This window comes from Polyodon spathula, chromosome 22, assembly GCF_017654505.1.
Source record: "Polyodon spathula isolate WHYD16114869_AA chromosome 22, ASM1765450v1, whole genome shotgun sequence".
NCBI classification, from domain to species: Eukaryota; Metazoa; Chordata; class Actinopteri; order Acipenseriformes; family Polyodontidae; genus Polyodon; species Polyodon spathula.
The window spans coordinates 21,476,777-21,492,286 of record NC_054555.1 but is presented as its reverse complement, the minus strand read 5'-3'; the positions used below and the strand labels follow the sequence as shown (position 1 = coordinate 21,492,286).

The following is a 15,510-nucleotide window of genomic DNA, read 5'->3' as shown; positions in this document are numbered from 1 at the left end:
GATTTGTTAGTGTTCAGTTGAAGAAAATTGGCAGACATCCAGGCCTTGATGTCTTGAATGCTAGCCGAGAGCAGGACCATGGCAGAGGGACTACCAGGGTCGAGTTTTAAGTAGAGCTGGGTGTTGTCAGCATAGGAGTGAAACATGAGGCTGTGTTGGTGGATGAGGTGACCCAAGGGAAGCATGTAGATATTGAAGAGAAGAGGCCCAAGAATAGATCCTTCGGGAACACCACAAGTGACTGGGTTTGCATCACCACTGCGTCTAGCATAGAAAACAGACTGCACGCATCCGGATAGGTAAGAGGACATCCAGGAGAGACTGGTTCCAGACATTCCAGCATACCAAGGCGGTCAAGAAAAATGCCATGATCTATTGTGTCAAAAGCAACTGTTAGGTCAAGTAATACAAAAATGACTATTTACAGTATAATCTTAAATCTCGAAAACTACTCACTTCTAAATCTTTTGTAATCATTTTTGTATTACTTTAGTATAAATACATGTTAATTTGGATTCATATGTTGTTTTTTTATGACTTTATGTGAACAAAAAGACACACATTTGCCCGTTTTTCCATTGGAAATAGTGATATTTTGAAATATCACTGTCCTGGTCACAAAAGCAAAGTTTGTGGGGAATAATAGCCATTTTCTATACTTTTGAGGCATAAGCAATTAGGAAATAACACTTACTACTCAGGAACAAAAAAAAAAAAAAAAAAAAAAAAAATTGTTACACGGTGTTATTAAAGAACTGAATCTGTTACAAGATTGTGCCATTTGAGATGCAATAATTTCTAATTTAATATTGAAACATTATAGTAAAGGAAATGTTTTGTACAATTAACTAGAGAAATGTGTGTACAACTGAGACATATCAAGAATAAGAAGACTGTATCAATAAAGTCCAAATATGTTGTGCACATGGCTATGCATTTGTTCAAAATAGTAAAGCATGCATTGAACAACCTCAGTGAAACTACACTTACACATAGCACTGTATAACTTTTTTTTTGAAATTTCAATATTTTTGCCCCAGTGGCAAAAAATTTGAAATCCCTTTCGAGAGTTTTTGAGAGAAAACGGAGATTGGAAATGGGACGGAAATTAAATAAGTCAGCCAGGTCCAGGGAGGGTTTTTTGACTACCGTCGTAACTCTGGCAAGCTTGAGGGCAGCAGGAACCCAGCCAGAGTCCAGGGACAGTTTGAGAGTGTGCATAATGGAGGGAGTAAGATCAGAAGCATAGAGACGGACAAGGTTAGTCGGCCAGGGGTCCAGGGGGCAAATCATGACAGGTAAGAGAGGAGGATAGACAGGAGCTGGATCTGTCAGTGGCTGGATGTAGGATTTGGTCAATGGTCTTAAAGAGAACATTGGGTTTATTGTGTCCCATAGTTATTATGTCAGAGAACTATTTCACCCTGGCCGCGGCGAGTCTAGATCTCTCTGTGAACAATTAGTCCAGATGACCTCCACTTTCGTGCAAGTTTGCGGCAGGCAGATTTAAGCAGTCAAAGTTCAAGGGTGTACTATGGACAGTTTCGATCTTTCCTGACGGTTCTGGTTGTAAGCAGGGCAACAGTGACAATGATATGAGTAAGGGTGGCGTTGTCATCATCAACTGAGGACGGGAGAGTACCAGTTAGAGGGGATGCAGAGACGCATTCTGAGAGTTTCAGAGGATTCAGCAGATTCTTGGGACAAAAGGAGACAGCAGTATCAGTAGCAGAGGAAGGAGCTGGGCGATTAATATTAGCAGTGATTAAGAAATGGTCAGAGAGAGAGAGACATCTGAGATAGAGAGATTGGAGACATCAAGGCCACTGGTGATGAGCAGATCCAGGGTGTGAGTGGGGACATTGACAGATTGAGAAAGTCCAAGATAGTCCAGAAGTGTGTTGAAGTCTGTCACTAGCGGGGAGGATGGCAAGTCAACATGAATGTTGAAATCACCTAGGAGTAGGATTTTGTCAGTTGGAGTGCAGAAGAGGGAGAGGAATTCTGAAAACTCTGCCCCGCCTCGGCCAGTGAGGCGAGGTTTGTCAAAGAGAGGCTAGCCCTTTGGAGTGGCTAGATACAGTGAGTGCATGTTGTTTACAGCATGCCAGTTTTCAGCTAGACAGAGAAGATCAAGATTGGTATCAGTTATAAGTTCGCTGAGAAGCAGTGATTTGTTAGTCAGAGAGCGACAATTGAAAAAGGAGATTTTCAAGTTTGTAGCAGGCAGTGTAGGGGTAAAGAGAAGCAGGTACTTGTCAGTGTTCATTCTGGGAGTGGAGAACAAGTGAGCCTGCTTTGTCCCAGATGTTAGGTGTCAAGGTAGGAATGAGGCCACTAGTAGCCATTTGGAGGGATTTGGAAAAGGTCCTCGCTACACCTGTCCTCGCTTTCAGCCAGCAACATGACCCAGAAAACACTGCTGGGTTGATTGGATGGCATTCCTTTAACATGAAATACATGTTTGTTATAACATGTGTATCTTTATAAACTGTACATTGAGACCTGCAGTAGTGTGCAAATGTATTCATATCCTTTATCGACCTACCTGCATGAAAACCTCTGGGTCTGAGAATTTCAATCTTTTGGTGAGTAATATGGAAACAATAGGCACATGTGTGAAAATGTTAGCCCACTTTCTGCTTAATTAGGAATCTTAAACAACTTCTAAAAAGTCTCATGCATTTTACCATTTGTGCATATGTGTTCCTTTTTTCTTAATATTTTAAATGAATGTGAAGCCTATGAAAGTTATCAATTAAACTAGACAATCACTAATTTGCCCATTGTGACCACTTTCAGTTAGAGTGGTTTGGTTTCATCTGCACAACAAATCAAAACTACAGAAGCAACGGGGTGTCTAATACATTTGCACACTTCTGTATCTATTGGAAGTTCATCATGGGAAAGATGTATGGAATTCTTTTGTTAGTACTTTAAAAACAACTGCTCTTCTTTGGAAGAACTGGTATCTTTCACTGGATCAGCCGATTGAGGGACCCTGCATTTTCATTGTTTAGTTAGTTGAGAAAAATTACTGAACACAGGCTGTTGATTCGCTAGTTTTGAACAATACTCTTTTTTTTTTTTTTTTTTTTAACAGTAAATAGTGTGAACAGTTGATGGTTTTTAGTCAAACCTTCCTTTTTTCTGCAGTTAAATGATTGTGCTTTTGGCAGCTGTGGTAATATTCACCTCTGGGCATGTCGTGTAATCTAGTCTGGTGCATCTCCTGTTTCTGTTATCAGTTCACCTGTGTCAAACTAGATTGTGAAAGCACATTGACCTTGCCTGCAGTACTCTTAACTACACCCATAAGGAGGTATAACCTGGGCTGGTTCATCTTATTAAGCAGCACTTTGGTAAACAGAGCCATTGATCTATTCTAAAGAAGGAGTCACAAAAGGGCATTGCCTAAAGAAAACTAAAATGTTAAAGGAATGCCAATGATACACAGCTGCAAACAGCTATTCTTGATTCAGACTGGGGCATGAGCAATGTGCTTATTTATAAAACATTGTTTACTGGGTTATAAGGGAGAGTTTTCCAGTGTTATGTTTTCTTAATTAAAAATCAGGATTTTTATACTAGATTTATACGGCATTAGATAAATATTTAGCAGGGGATTATGTGGCAGGAAACACTGAAGAACATGGAATTTGAGTAAATGAGTATATTAGCAACGTAATAGTTTGTAAGTTGAGTAAATCAGTGTTTTATTTAAATTAAATAATTCATTTTAAATACACCTGCTTTAAAACCTTTTATTTGAACCCAAGGGTATACACAAGGAGTTTGTATTTACAAAGCTGGAAAGTGCCTTAAACACATTTGATTCTAGTTTTTTTTCAACGTCAAACCTTTGGAACGTAGGTCAGCTATTTGATGCATCAGCTAGGGGGGGCTACCCGGTAATTTAAATTGTAAATATACTGCCTGTCGTCTAGCAAATTCCTCTGCAAGATCTTGAAGCACATCCCTGTGGGTGGTATCGTCTGATATCGCAAGATCGGAGCATAGGAGGATTAATATCCTTTTCATTTTTAAAATAACCTTTTTTATAAAGCAATTCTTTCAAGTATGTTTTTTTTTTGGGATAATTTATCTTATTTTATTTGCTCTTTTACCGAGTCATCATTTTTCTCTAAATCTTCCTTTACCAGCTTTTAAGTTGCTTTGAGCTTGTCTAGAGAATCCTAAATTCTGGGACTAAACAACCTTCCTCATCCCATTTACAAGGTGACTTTTCAACTGGCAGTCCCACCTACTTTCTGTCTATTTATGGAGGCTGGTAGCTTTTCAGTCCTGGCACTTCGGATTATCCAGACAAGTTCAATGCAGCTCACAGGCAGGTAAAGGCAGACTTAGATGCAAATGAGAATAGCTTAATATTGGAGAAACAGGACCCAGAACTACAGCCTTGCTACCTGACCCAAGGCTGATGGGACCCAACAATAAGTGTTGGGTTCGGGTCGGGTCAGTTTGTTATCAGTCAGTGGATTATGCCGTTTTTAATTTTAAATGAGTATTTTTTCTTCCTGTGTACAAGTGCTTCCTAAAACTCACTTCCTGATTCCTTTTTTGCATGAGTGAAGCTCTGCCGTGAACACAGGCTGTCTGAAGTTTCTAGATTTTCTACATAAAAAGATATGGAGGTGTGAGTGGATAGAGGCCCAGAGACAGACTGCAGTTCAAAAAAATACACTTTTATTATAAATAAACACAAAAATAAAAGGGCACAAGGGCTAAAACAAAGGGATTTAAACACAAAAAGAAAGACAAAAAGCCAAACTTACAAAATTAAGTGGATTCAAAAATCACAAACAAAAAACCCACCAACGTACCTCCTCAGCTCCGTCCTCCTAATGGGAAGCAGAGGCCTCCTTTTATGTCAGATGGCGGGGCGCTGATTGATCATTAATTAAGCTAATCATCTAATCATCTAATCAACCCCAGCCACCTGAACACAATGAACCTAGGCAGGTAGGGGAATTTAACCATCCCTGCCAATTTCTAAAGGGCAGAGCTGTGCTCTGCTATAGGAGGCTAAGGGAGCAAAAAAAACTGTCACCAGGAGAATGTGTAGCAGTAAACTAGAAAATCAAAAAGACTTCTACTTTAGAAAAGAGTGCATGACCACTGACTTTACAGTAAGTAATATCGTTACAGCCATAAGTTAGTCATGGTGTAATATTTGCTGTTGACCGTTAATTTTGCTGTTTGATATTATGACATAGGCTTGTCTAAAATGAGCATGCGAATTTGCAAGAGGCAAATTTGGCTATTTATGGTAACACAGTTTTAAAGAAGCCTGTTATTGTCTTCTTTTAGATGTGATATGATTAATTTAGTGATTTTCTTCTTTATTTATTTATATTTTAACTGGAAATAGTGAATAGACTCTATTCGGAAGGTACTTAGTTCCAGTAGCGTATGTTTGTAATTAGGATATTTGTGGAGATGGTTCGGTCGACTTGGATTCGGATTTGTTTGTTCAGGTCGAGTTTGGATCACATTTGAAATTTAGGCCCGAGCAGACCTCTACCCAGAACCACTCAGGATGATTACACACACAAACACACACCATAGAATTAGGGGAAATATAAAATGACGCTTCATGATATTTGAAGCTAGTACAAATAAAAAGTAAAGACCTTGGTCACTCCAACACTACATTGTGAAAAGCGTTTGATAATCACTTTCTATTTTACCATCATTTACATAATTGACTAATATAGTTTAATGAATACAACTCTCCCCCAGCTCTATAACAATCCCTATTACAGTTTTCAACATTAAAATGAAATGGGATTTTAATTAATTGAATCATCTTTTGAATGCATCCTCACTAGCTCCTAAATGTCATTCTCAATATTTAAATTATAATAACGTACCCCTTTAGGTCACCTATTGCTACTCGCCAACTGTTTAATTACAGTAAACAAAACTAATTATGAATGTGCTCAGTGTTGTTTTTTTCTTTTTCTTTCTTTGCAAATTAAGTAAATCACAATTCAAACTTTTAAAATCACCTTGAATAAGCATGTCCTCTAATCTAGAAGAATGTAATATACATTTGTTTTTAATTTGTCTCATGTTTCATCCCACTGAACATTAGAATGGAAACATCCTTCAAGTTATAATTTGTCTATAAGTAGACTGCTTATGTATACTAATCAACAAAATGTATTTATAAATGTTTAGTTTTAAGAAGAAAAATACTGAAAACAACTCACTTTTTTTTTTACTATTGAGCAGACTTGTGCTCTTCATTGAAACACTGAGAAACCTGTTCATTTTCGCTTTCATCACTATACCATAACGAGCAGGTATATCCAGGTAAACAAGAGGAAAGCCAATGAGTTGGATGAAAAACATACCTATTGACTGGTATACAGAAATAGAGACCAACAGACAGGGGACGTCCCTATACACATTAATTCTGACACCCTTAATAACTAACGAACTTTAGCAGACCTTGTTATGTGTTTAAGGTAGGGGCCGCTGCAGTGTCGTGAGGTGACTCACCCTGATAACTTTGCCCTCCTAATCTTTGAGTGCCAGAGCCAATGCTCTATGTGGAATCCCCAGCAAAGATCTACAATGTCACACAGCCAGGCACCTGCAATCCCCTGACTTTATGACTCCCGGTCATGCCTCTACCTGATGAGCCATGGCACCCCTTCAAACTCAAATCCTAAACATACTTGCTAATTAGAAATATCCCGACCCCCAAAACATGCAGGAATCAGAAGTGGGGAATTGGCAGTGGATTGTTCATGTGGCAAGTATTTAAACATTTAGGCTTTGTGCACTCATGTAAAAGCTTTGTTTGACACAGCAAAGCAACGTCAAAGAGACCATAGAACCTAGAGGAGCTCCAGGCTGTTTCTGTTTCCTACCTTTAAAAAGTTGGCTAGTTTAGCTTTAGAGGTATTTTTGATGGTCAACCTTTCAAACAGCCAATTTTGTCAAGTATTTGAAGGAATTAAAATGTAGATACAGTAGTACTCTAGTCAGATTTTCAATGTTTACTTTGAAGGGTGAAAAACACATGGCCATTTAGAAACGAGGAGTTTGTAAATGTAACTTTTAAAAAACAGAACATCCGTAGATTAGTTTAATATGTAGGCTTAATATTGTGTCCAGTTTTAGCATTAATACCTGTACAATTGTACCATCCTGAACTGCTTTGATAACAGTTCCAATGTGTATGGTAATATATAGAAACAGACCTCAATATACAAGAGGGTTTACTGTGAGCACTAGTACACAGCTAAAGTCTATCAAAAATACAGCTTCCAAAATTAATGAACATAAATATGAGAGCAAACTGATTCAATTTTATTTAAAACATTTTACTGATGAATGACTGAGAGATGTGGATGTTGTTGTTTTTATGTTTTTTTTTTTTTTTTTTTTTTAAGGAAAGTCAACGTGTTTGCAAAAATGTGTGCTAGAAAGTCATACATAGAAATTTTAACATTTAATAACAGGAGAATCCATGCTTTTAATAGACACTTAAATCACAAAGAAATCAGGCCAAGTGCCTTTTGCAATTTCAATAAAAATATGAAATCATTTTTTTTTTTTTTTTTTTTTTTAACATGATACAGTTTTATTTAATAATATAAAAAAGTGTAATACTATTTGGGAAAAACATAATTTTAAATTACAAAAACCAAAAACCAAAAACAAAATAACAAAACAATAAAATAAACAGAGCCAAGTATTGCGAACTTGGTCTGCACAAACATACAGTTAATGTTGTGAAGAAATACTGATCAGTATGTAGGTCGTCATATTAAAGTAAGTGGCTTCTGGCCACATCATGGTCACAGAGACCAGAGTTAAAATGTGTATAAGCTGTCAGTAAGAACTTATAGGGTTAAATGCCCTTTAAATACATGTGCTGAGCTCTGCTTTGTTTAAATACCAATGTATTTTATCAGCTTGTCCACTCTTAAATTTCCTGGTTTCAAATGTGTGAGGAAAAGTTAAGTTATTAAAAGAAACATGGAAAAATTTTGGATTGCGATCATCCATGTATAAGAGTCTCACTGATCCACACAGGACCTCAACATTTGGAAGATGGGAAAAACCTTCCAGGTGAGAGGAACTTGTAGCCATTTCCCGATGGGAGTCTGAGAGGTCTCCCTCCTGGACTGCTGCTTGCAGAAGCAGAGGGTGAGGGAGCGACCACCTTACTAGGTTCCAGCCTCTTGTGGCCATTTGGAGGATCCTTCTGCGGTAAGGTAAGCTCCCCCTGCTGTATGGCTAGTTCTTTGAGTTCAAGGTTGTTCGTGCCTTTCTCCCTCTTGCTGTGCCTGGGAGAAAGGTTCAGCAGACTCAGAACATCTCTTTTGGAGGTGCCGATATTCCCGCGCAATGCTCTCACTGGCCCTGAGGGGTGCTGAGAAGTGCTGGTCCAAAATGTTTTGAGATTGTGAATGGCTTGCACCTTCTCGTCGAGGGCTGCCAGTTTGAGTCTGTCCAGATCAGGAGCGTCCGCAGGACTGGAGCGCGCTGAGCCGGTGGAGGAATACGACAGATCTGGAGATGGGTTGCTTACAGAAGGGGACTGGTGACCTGAGCTGGGGGATATGTTGCTGGGCGACCTCGATATGTGGGTGCTGTATGGAGAAGTTGGATATTTCAGCTTGAACTGGGCTAAAGAGTGGGGATCCGTCGTCGGAGATGGTTGACCTGATCCGTCTTTGAGGGACGTTTCAGAGGTGGCCGGGCTGTTGTATCCTGAACTCACCTTCTGAAGGGAGGAGGTTCTCGACGGGGGTTTGGGCCTCACTGCAATCGGAGACGACTGATTTTTCAAGCTGGCGCTATGCGGCCTGCTGAAAGCACTCATTTCTGAGGACCTGAAAGCAGAGCCACCTGTGGGCGTGGAAGCACCACCGATTGGTTCACTGACACAACTTGTCTGGCTCCCACTCCTCTGAAGACACTCGACAGCAATGAGGTGGCTCTGAGTTTCTTCCAAAATTTTCTGGGCTAGCTCTTGAGGGTCCAGCTTGGTGGTTTTCTCTTCTTGGGATTTGACTGTGCTGTCTGTTTCAGTGCTGGATTGGTCCGACTCCCCAGTATCTGAACTGGGCAGCTTCCCGACCTTCTGGAAGGGTGAGTTCTGACTGGGAATCAGAGTCATTTTAATGGGAGAGGTGGGAGTGCTGACGCTCCCTCTGGAAGACACGGACGCACCATAGCAAGCTCTGGCCATTTCTGACATCGTTTCATTCCCTTTCAGCAGCTTGTGGCTGGCTGGCAATGGCAAGGAGTCTGAATTGCCAGCCAAAGGTTCATTGCTGATGATAGAGAACCCTTCATACTCCTCGTCGTCTTTGTTGGCTGAAATGTTTGCATGGGGAGAGGATCTGCTTCGTGGCACTGACGTTTTCTGAGAATAAAACATTTTACCCCGTTCATAGTCTTGCCTTCCCCTGTGGCTCATATACTCAGAAGTGCTCTCAGCCTTGGACACAAAACTCATTGAGGAGGCGATGGAGCTCAGGCTGTAGACAGAGATAGCGTCTGAAGCCATGCTGTCAGGGCAGGTCGGTGAGAAGGGCGGATTGGGGTACCCCAGGGGCATGGGGTTGGAAACAGACTGAGCTGAGGCCAGGGACTCCAGAGACGAGGAGCTATCAAGGCTGAGGCGTTTGGGCAGCTCTGTAGAATCTAAATGAGAAGAAAGCAAGACTTTATGAAAGTTAAGCCTGGTAGTGCTACTGCTGGTTTACAAACATGAAAGCAAGGTAACTCACACACAGTCCTGGATTTCAGAGCTCAATTTTTTTCAATATTAGTAAATCATCAGGAGCCAGGAGTTTAACCAATCAGCTTCTGGTTAAATAAATAGTTCCACCACTACAAACAGCATGAACAACTCCTTATATGAATCTTATAACTCAGATGAGCCCTTGTCCACACTACCTGAATAATGCACCATCAACACACCTTGACACCACGTGAGTGCCATTTATTGTATTCATAACCACATTTTAAAAATGTGATGATTGCTCCTGATGGTGCACAAATTATTGACACCTGGTCATTTCAATATTTAAAAAGGGCTAGCTTCAGGACTAGTAGTAGTAGTTTTCAGACTTGCCTTTATCAATATTCAGACTATAATTTCAGACACTGACATCATTTATACATTATATAATATGAGCTTTACTGAAATCCAATGGACACTTAAACCAGACAAAGAAGTTTGATGGATTTATCATAATCTGCAGAAATTACATTTTTGTGCTAGAAGAAATTCCAGCACTGACAACAGAAATCAATACAATTATTTTGCATGTTACAGAGGTGACATACAACTATTGTACTGCCTCCTCACTGCCACTGAAGCATGTATTGACGACTTAGTTGAAATTATTTTCATTAGCTGTCTTACCGAAGAGAGCCAAGAGCGACTGCAGAGCGAAATGCATGGTCCTCCGGCTAGCTTGCTTCCCAGTTTTCAGTACAACTTCCTCCTGGCCAACCTCACACAGGTCAAAGCCTACAAAGCAGAGGGGAACGTTAGCCTAAGGGTAACTGGCAGGCATTCACAGCACTGCCTCACTCTTCATTAAAACACAGCTCTGTGAGCGAAATCATAGAAGCAACACTATTGAGCTCCTGGAATATGACACACTAGCTTTTTATCTACTGTTAAGCCGCAGCAAAAACTGAATTCATTTTTACATTTCTAGTTTATCCTTTACATGATCTCAAAGCCCTAGCAGATATCTAAGACCTTTATAACAAATGGTACAATGTTTTAACACAATTGCTATTGATATGGTGGGAATAAAACGCTTATTAATAAATTATGTTTTTTTCAAAAAGATGAAAGTGCAGATTTACACACTGGGATAAGGAATCTGCACCATCAGATAAGTAGGCACTAGTCAGAAAGAATACCAGTGCTGTACAATGCTTACCTATGCTCACTGTGCTCACTGTACCGTTACAATGGTAAAGATTTATAAAGGTAACTACAGTAAACCCGGGATTAATCAAAGCAGTCCTGAAAGACTGGGGTGCGTCTGTTTTTTTCGGTGGTTAGCCCACTCTTCCATCACATCCTTTAGTTTTGCTGAGATTCTGACTGTCCATTTTGCCTATTAGCAGCAGCAGACAGATCTTGACACACAGGACAGGCCCCTCTTTTCTTATTTCTCACATTTAAACGAAAGCTGACATGCACCCCAGAAGCAAGACTGCAGTGAAGTCACACGGCACCATTTTAACACCAATGCTGTCACGAGTGGCTAATTGTGGTCTCATGCTGCCCCCTTTTACACAGAAAGCTGTCAGGGTACTACACTTTTCTCAGTATTGTGTTTTAAGGCACTGCTGTGAATTTCTAGTTAAATCAGATCACGGTACACGAGGGGCCGAATCCTTTTAAAACAAGGTAATTAATGTTCTCCTCTAAATGCAAAATGTACATTTCTAAAACCACAAAAAATAAAAAATAAAACACCAATAGAACCAACCCTCAGATTGTACATTCATTGAGGCAGTGTTTATTTGAATTTTACTGCAGATTTTCTTCCTGTGAAAGCCCCCCTTTCCCTGCTCTGTCCTAAAATTCCAGATGTAATTGACTGGACAAGCCAGCTGCGCCGTATAGGTTAAACAGCAGCTGCTCGAGTCATGGAGAAGACTCAGCAGTGACTGCACCGAACGGGAGAAACTGACAAATCTAATCTCCTTCCTGTCGCTACTGATTTAGGACTTGAGAAGTTCATTTGGAACGGCCATCATTCTAATAATTTTACTGAGTACCGATTGATGGCACTTGCGTCACACAGTGCATTCTTTCAACACAAATTAAACTGGGTTTATTATCTTGAAACACATGACAATTTGGCCCCTTTTGAGTCATTTCGTGTGCCATTATTGCAGTGGAAGGAGGTAATTGCTGCTTTTTCTGGATGTTCATCAAATTTTACAATAACATATATAGCTGGGCTTGGTGGCACAGCTGGCCAATTGACTAGACCTTTAAGCATTTTTCCCTCTGGTGGTTTGGCCACAGGGGTTAATTTGTAAACAGAAAGGTAACGGATCTTAGAATGATAGAAGAGAGATTTTTGTTTCTAGACCTAATGTACTGAACTTGATTTACATTAGCTCCCATATATATTTCAAGATCAGGGTTACGTGCCTTATTGTTCGAACAATACCAGTGGCGACAGACTAATGTGAGGAACAGGAGCGATGATACTGCTGTTTTTAAGGACACTAGTTTGCTGTTTTGCCATTTGGAGTGTAAAAAATAGTCATTTTTATCCTAAAATATTTAGTTACAGTACACTTTTGTCATTCAATTCATTGAACAACAAAATAAGTTTCTGGGGGTTTTTTTTGTCATCAGTTTATTTTATCATTTGAAAACTGTTTAATTGTTGCCTGTCAGACAAAAAGGTATTGGATTTGGGACAAATGATCCCTTGGTTATAAGTACATTTGGTGGTCTCCACTAAGCCCCAGTGGACATTAGTATACCCACATCACAAACAGTAATACATTCTTGTTTTGTGTATTCTGTAGGTCATGTAATCAAAAGTGTAGAATACAACTCAAATGAGGTTATGATGTGGTTGTATAATGCCATGGTGAGACTGTAATTAGAATATTCCAATACATTCCACCCATAACTATTGAACACTCAATAATGCTGAATTTAGAAATGCCAAAAGAAACATAATAAATGTAATGTCAAACGCTCAAGTCTATAAGACTATAAGTTGTTCTCAATGCTCCAGTTTACATGAGTTTTTACAGCTATTCTTATCGTAAGAAAGCAATTGACCCTGCCTTAAAGTCAGGCTGGTTCTTTTGCTGTTTGACGATGTATTCGCATGACAACGTCACACTGTCATGACTGTAGAGTCGATTTTCACGTGCACGTAAACCCAGCCAATGTGTTCAATTTAAGGAAATTTAAAGATATCCGGAAACACATACAGTTGAAACATTTGTCATTGAATATATTATGTTTCTTTTAGTGTGTCTAAAATCAAATCAACTCCTCAGTTTCATATTGTTTTTCCCTCAAAAGGACAACTTGAAAACTAAACATACTATATACAAATGTCCATCAGTGAAAGTTGGTCACCTTTGTTTAGCAAAAGGACAGACTATTTATGAGCATGCCCATAGACACAGTACACCATTGGTTGATCTCCTATAAAAGCTCTATTATAGAGAAGGCCATTGTACCTAGAGCTGCGAGAAACTCGTGACAGCCCGGCAGCCTCCAGAGCTGCACACTGATGGACACCTGGATAGGAGTGGAGGTGAAATCGTGCTCCTTGTCCCCGGACTGCAGCTGAACCAGGACTTGATGAAGCTGGAGAAGAGAAGAGAAGGGCTGTCACTGACCTGGAATGACACTCCATTCTAAATTCGGGCTCTCCCTAGAGGAAAGCATAGTGACCCACTGCCCAACCGCCCAAAACCAGCAGTGGATCATAGGCTAGTCAACTGGTATGTTTCTGTTACAGATTTCAAGTGGACCACTCTGCTACAATGATATGGAGTCAAGGGATTGGTTCTAGTTAAGACATATATATCATTGTACAACACTCACAGTGAATAACTGTATCATCCATAACTATTAAAGACAGCTGAATTTAGAAATACTAAAAGACTTCTATTGGAAATGTTTGTTATTGAATTACCAGATCATAAAACCAATTATTGGTAAGACAAAAATTGATTTATTCAAAACCACTGGGTATTGAATAATATATCTTATCCAATACCACCTTCTTGTTTAGTTTGCCTTTTTAAATCACTTTCTGATTCAGTCATCACATCCTGGTGACTTATTAAAACGCACACGTTTAGATGACTGTAGTAAGGCTATCCTTGGTCTTAGTAATTCCAAGAACTTGATTAAAAAGGTATGAGGGCATTTAGTTCTCAAGGGCCTTCGCTTTGGAACTCACTTCCAGGTTCTAATTAGAATGCTGAGTCAATCGATACTTTAAAAGCTTAAAACATATTTTTATTTACCTCTTATTAGCAAGCAGTTTAGAGCTATTTTGTTGTTGTTATACTGTAGGATGCTTGTACATGAAGAACATAAGTACATAAGAAAATTATTGAACAAAAGGAGGCCATTCAGCCGATCTAAGCTTATCCAGTTCCTCCTAGTAGCTGATTGATCTCAGAACTTTGTCAAGTCAGGGCTTAAAGGATCCAAGTAATTCAGCATCAATAACATGACTAGATAGCCCATTCCATCCCCTCACCACTCTCTGTGTAAAGAAGTGTCTCCTACCCTCTATGTAAGTCTATCTCCATTTTATTTTCAACTGTGTGCTCTGGTCTTAAGTTTCTGTGCTTAAAGCATTACATAGGGTTTGTCAACTCCTTTTAAGATTTTAAGACATGTCCCCCTTCATTTTTCTTGGATCTATTCTGAATAAATTCAGTTCTTTCATTGAAAATTCCTTTAAGCCCTGGGATTAGTCAGGCTGCTTTGTTGGACTCTCTCCAGGGCAACAATGTTCATTTGGTACTGTGGTAACCAGAACTGGACACAGAACTCTCAGCACACTACGTAAATGAAATTGGTTGGTATGGTACTGTATAACTAATATATTTCACACCTGTGCATATTTGCTGATTAAATGTGCTGTTAAAAGAGATACATTTGTAGCAAATTCAGTTTTAGCAAAAGGACAATCATGTTTTAATTAATGCAACTTACCATTCCCACCATATTTTTAACAGCCTTCAGATGGCGGGTTAGGAAAGAAAAAGAGAAGAGGCTTTAGATTCATGCGCTGGTTATTCACTGCAAGATTAGCAAATGAAAGCAACAGTGCAGGCATACACTCCGAGCTCCTACACTCCTAGACGCTGCAAATTACTATACATATTTAAACAGCTCCTGTATATGTTCTTATCTTCCCTAAAGGGTGGATACAATAAAAAAAAAAATACAACACCCCTGTTTTATGGTGAAATTCAATCATACTTTTCAGAGGTGTGGTATATATAAATAGCATAAAGAGTGTCTGTAAAAGCTGAAGCACCCTATACTATATTTTTTATAATATATAGTTCAATTATTAAGACTAATCTTCATGTGACCACAGTCTATCTAATACACACTATCTGATATGAAGACATTTCAGATGACTGTATCACATCAATATATCTACTGTACTGTACATCCACTGTATCTATTTAATATCACTTCTTGTTTGTGATTTGCCGTTTCCTCAGTTTTCAGGTGCACCGTGTTTAAGACGCTTGCTTCTGGCTGCCGGCTCTGCACCCACCCTCTGTCCAGTTACCCTACAGCTGTGTGACTGCAACCTGGATTGAATCTGCCTCTCAGTAATATACAAGTGTGGAAGTATCTGTACAAAGTACAGTTTCTCTCTTAATACTGCAGTCTGACTCTACCTATATGTTTAACAATAAAACTGAACACGGCAGTTGAAACTGTAACTGTATTTCTTCTTGTATGTT

General features: G+C 39.3%; 1 protein-coding gene across 3 annotated transcripts in view; it reads right to left on the bottom strand.

The window, feature by feature from the left end:
• Positions 1–7,655: 7,655 nt before the first annotated feature.
• The window catches only part of LOC121296783 (tetratricopeptide repeat protein 28-like), a 406,425-nt gene continuing 398,570 nt past the window's right edge, over positions 7,656–15,510 (bottom strand). For 2 of the 3 annotated variants that reach the window (XM_041222559.1, XM_041222563.1), the window contains 4 exons: positions 14,741–14,764; positions 13,243–13,372; positions 10,421–10,528; positions 7,656–9,693 (listed from right to left, as the gene is read on the bottom strand). In XM_041222559.1, the coding sequence (XP_041078493.1) occupies positions 8,078–9,693; positions 10,421–10,528; positions 13,243–13,372; positions 14,741–14,764 (1,878 nt within the window). In that variant the 3' untranslated portion in view covers positions 7,656–8,077. The remainder of the gene's footprint in view (positions 9,694–10,420; positions 10,529–13,242; positions 13,373–14,740; positions 14,765–15,510) is intronic. The other variant, XM_041222560.1, reaches the window with a different exon arrangement.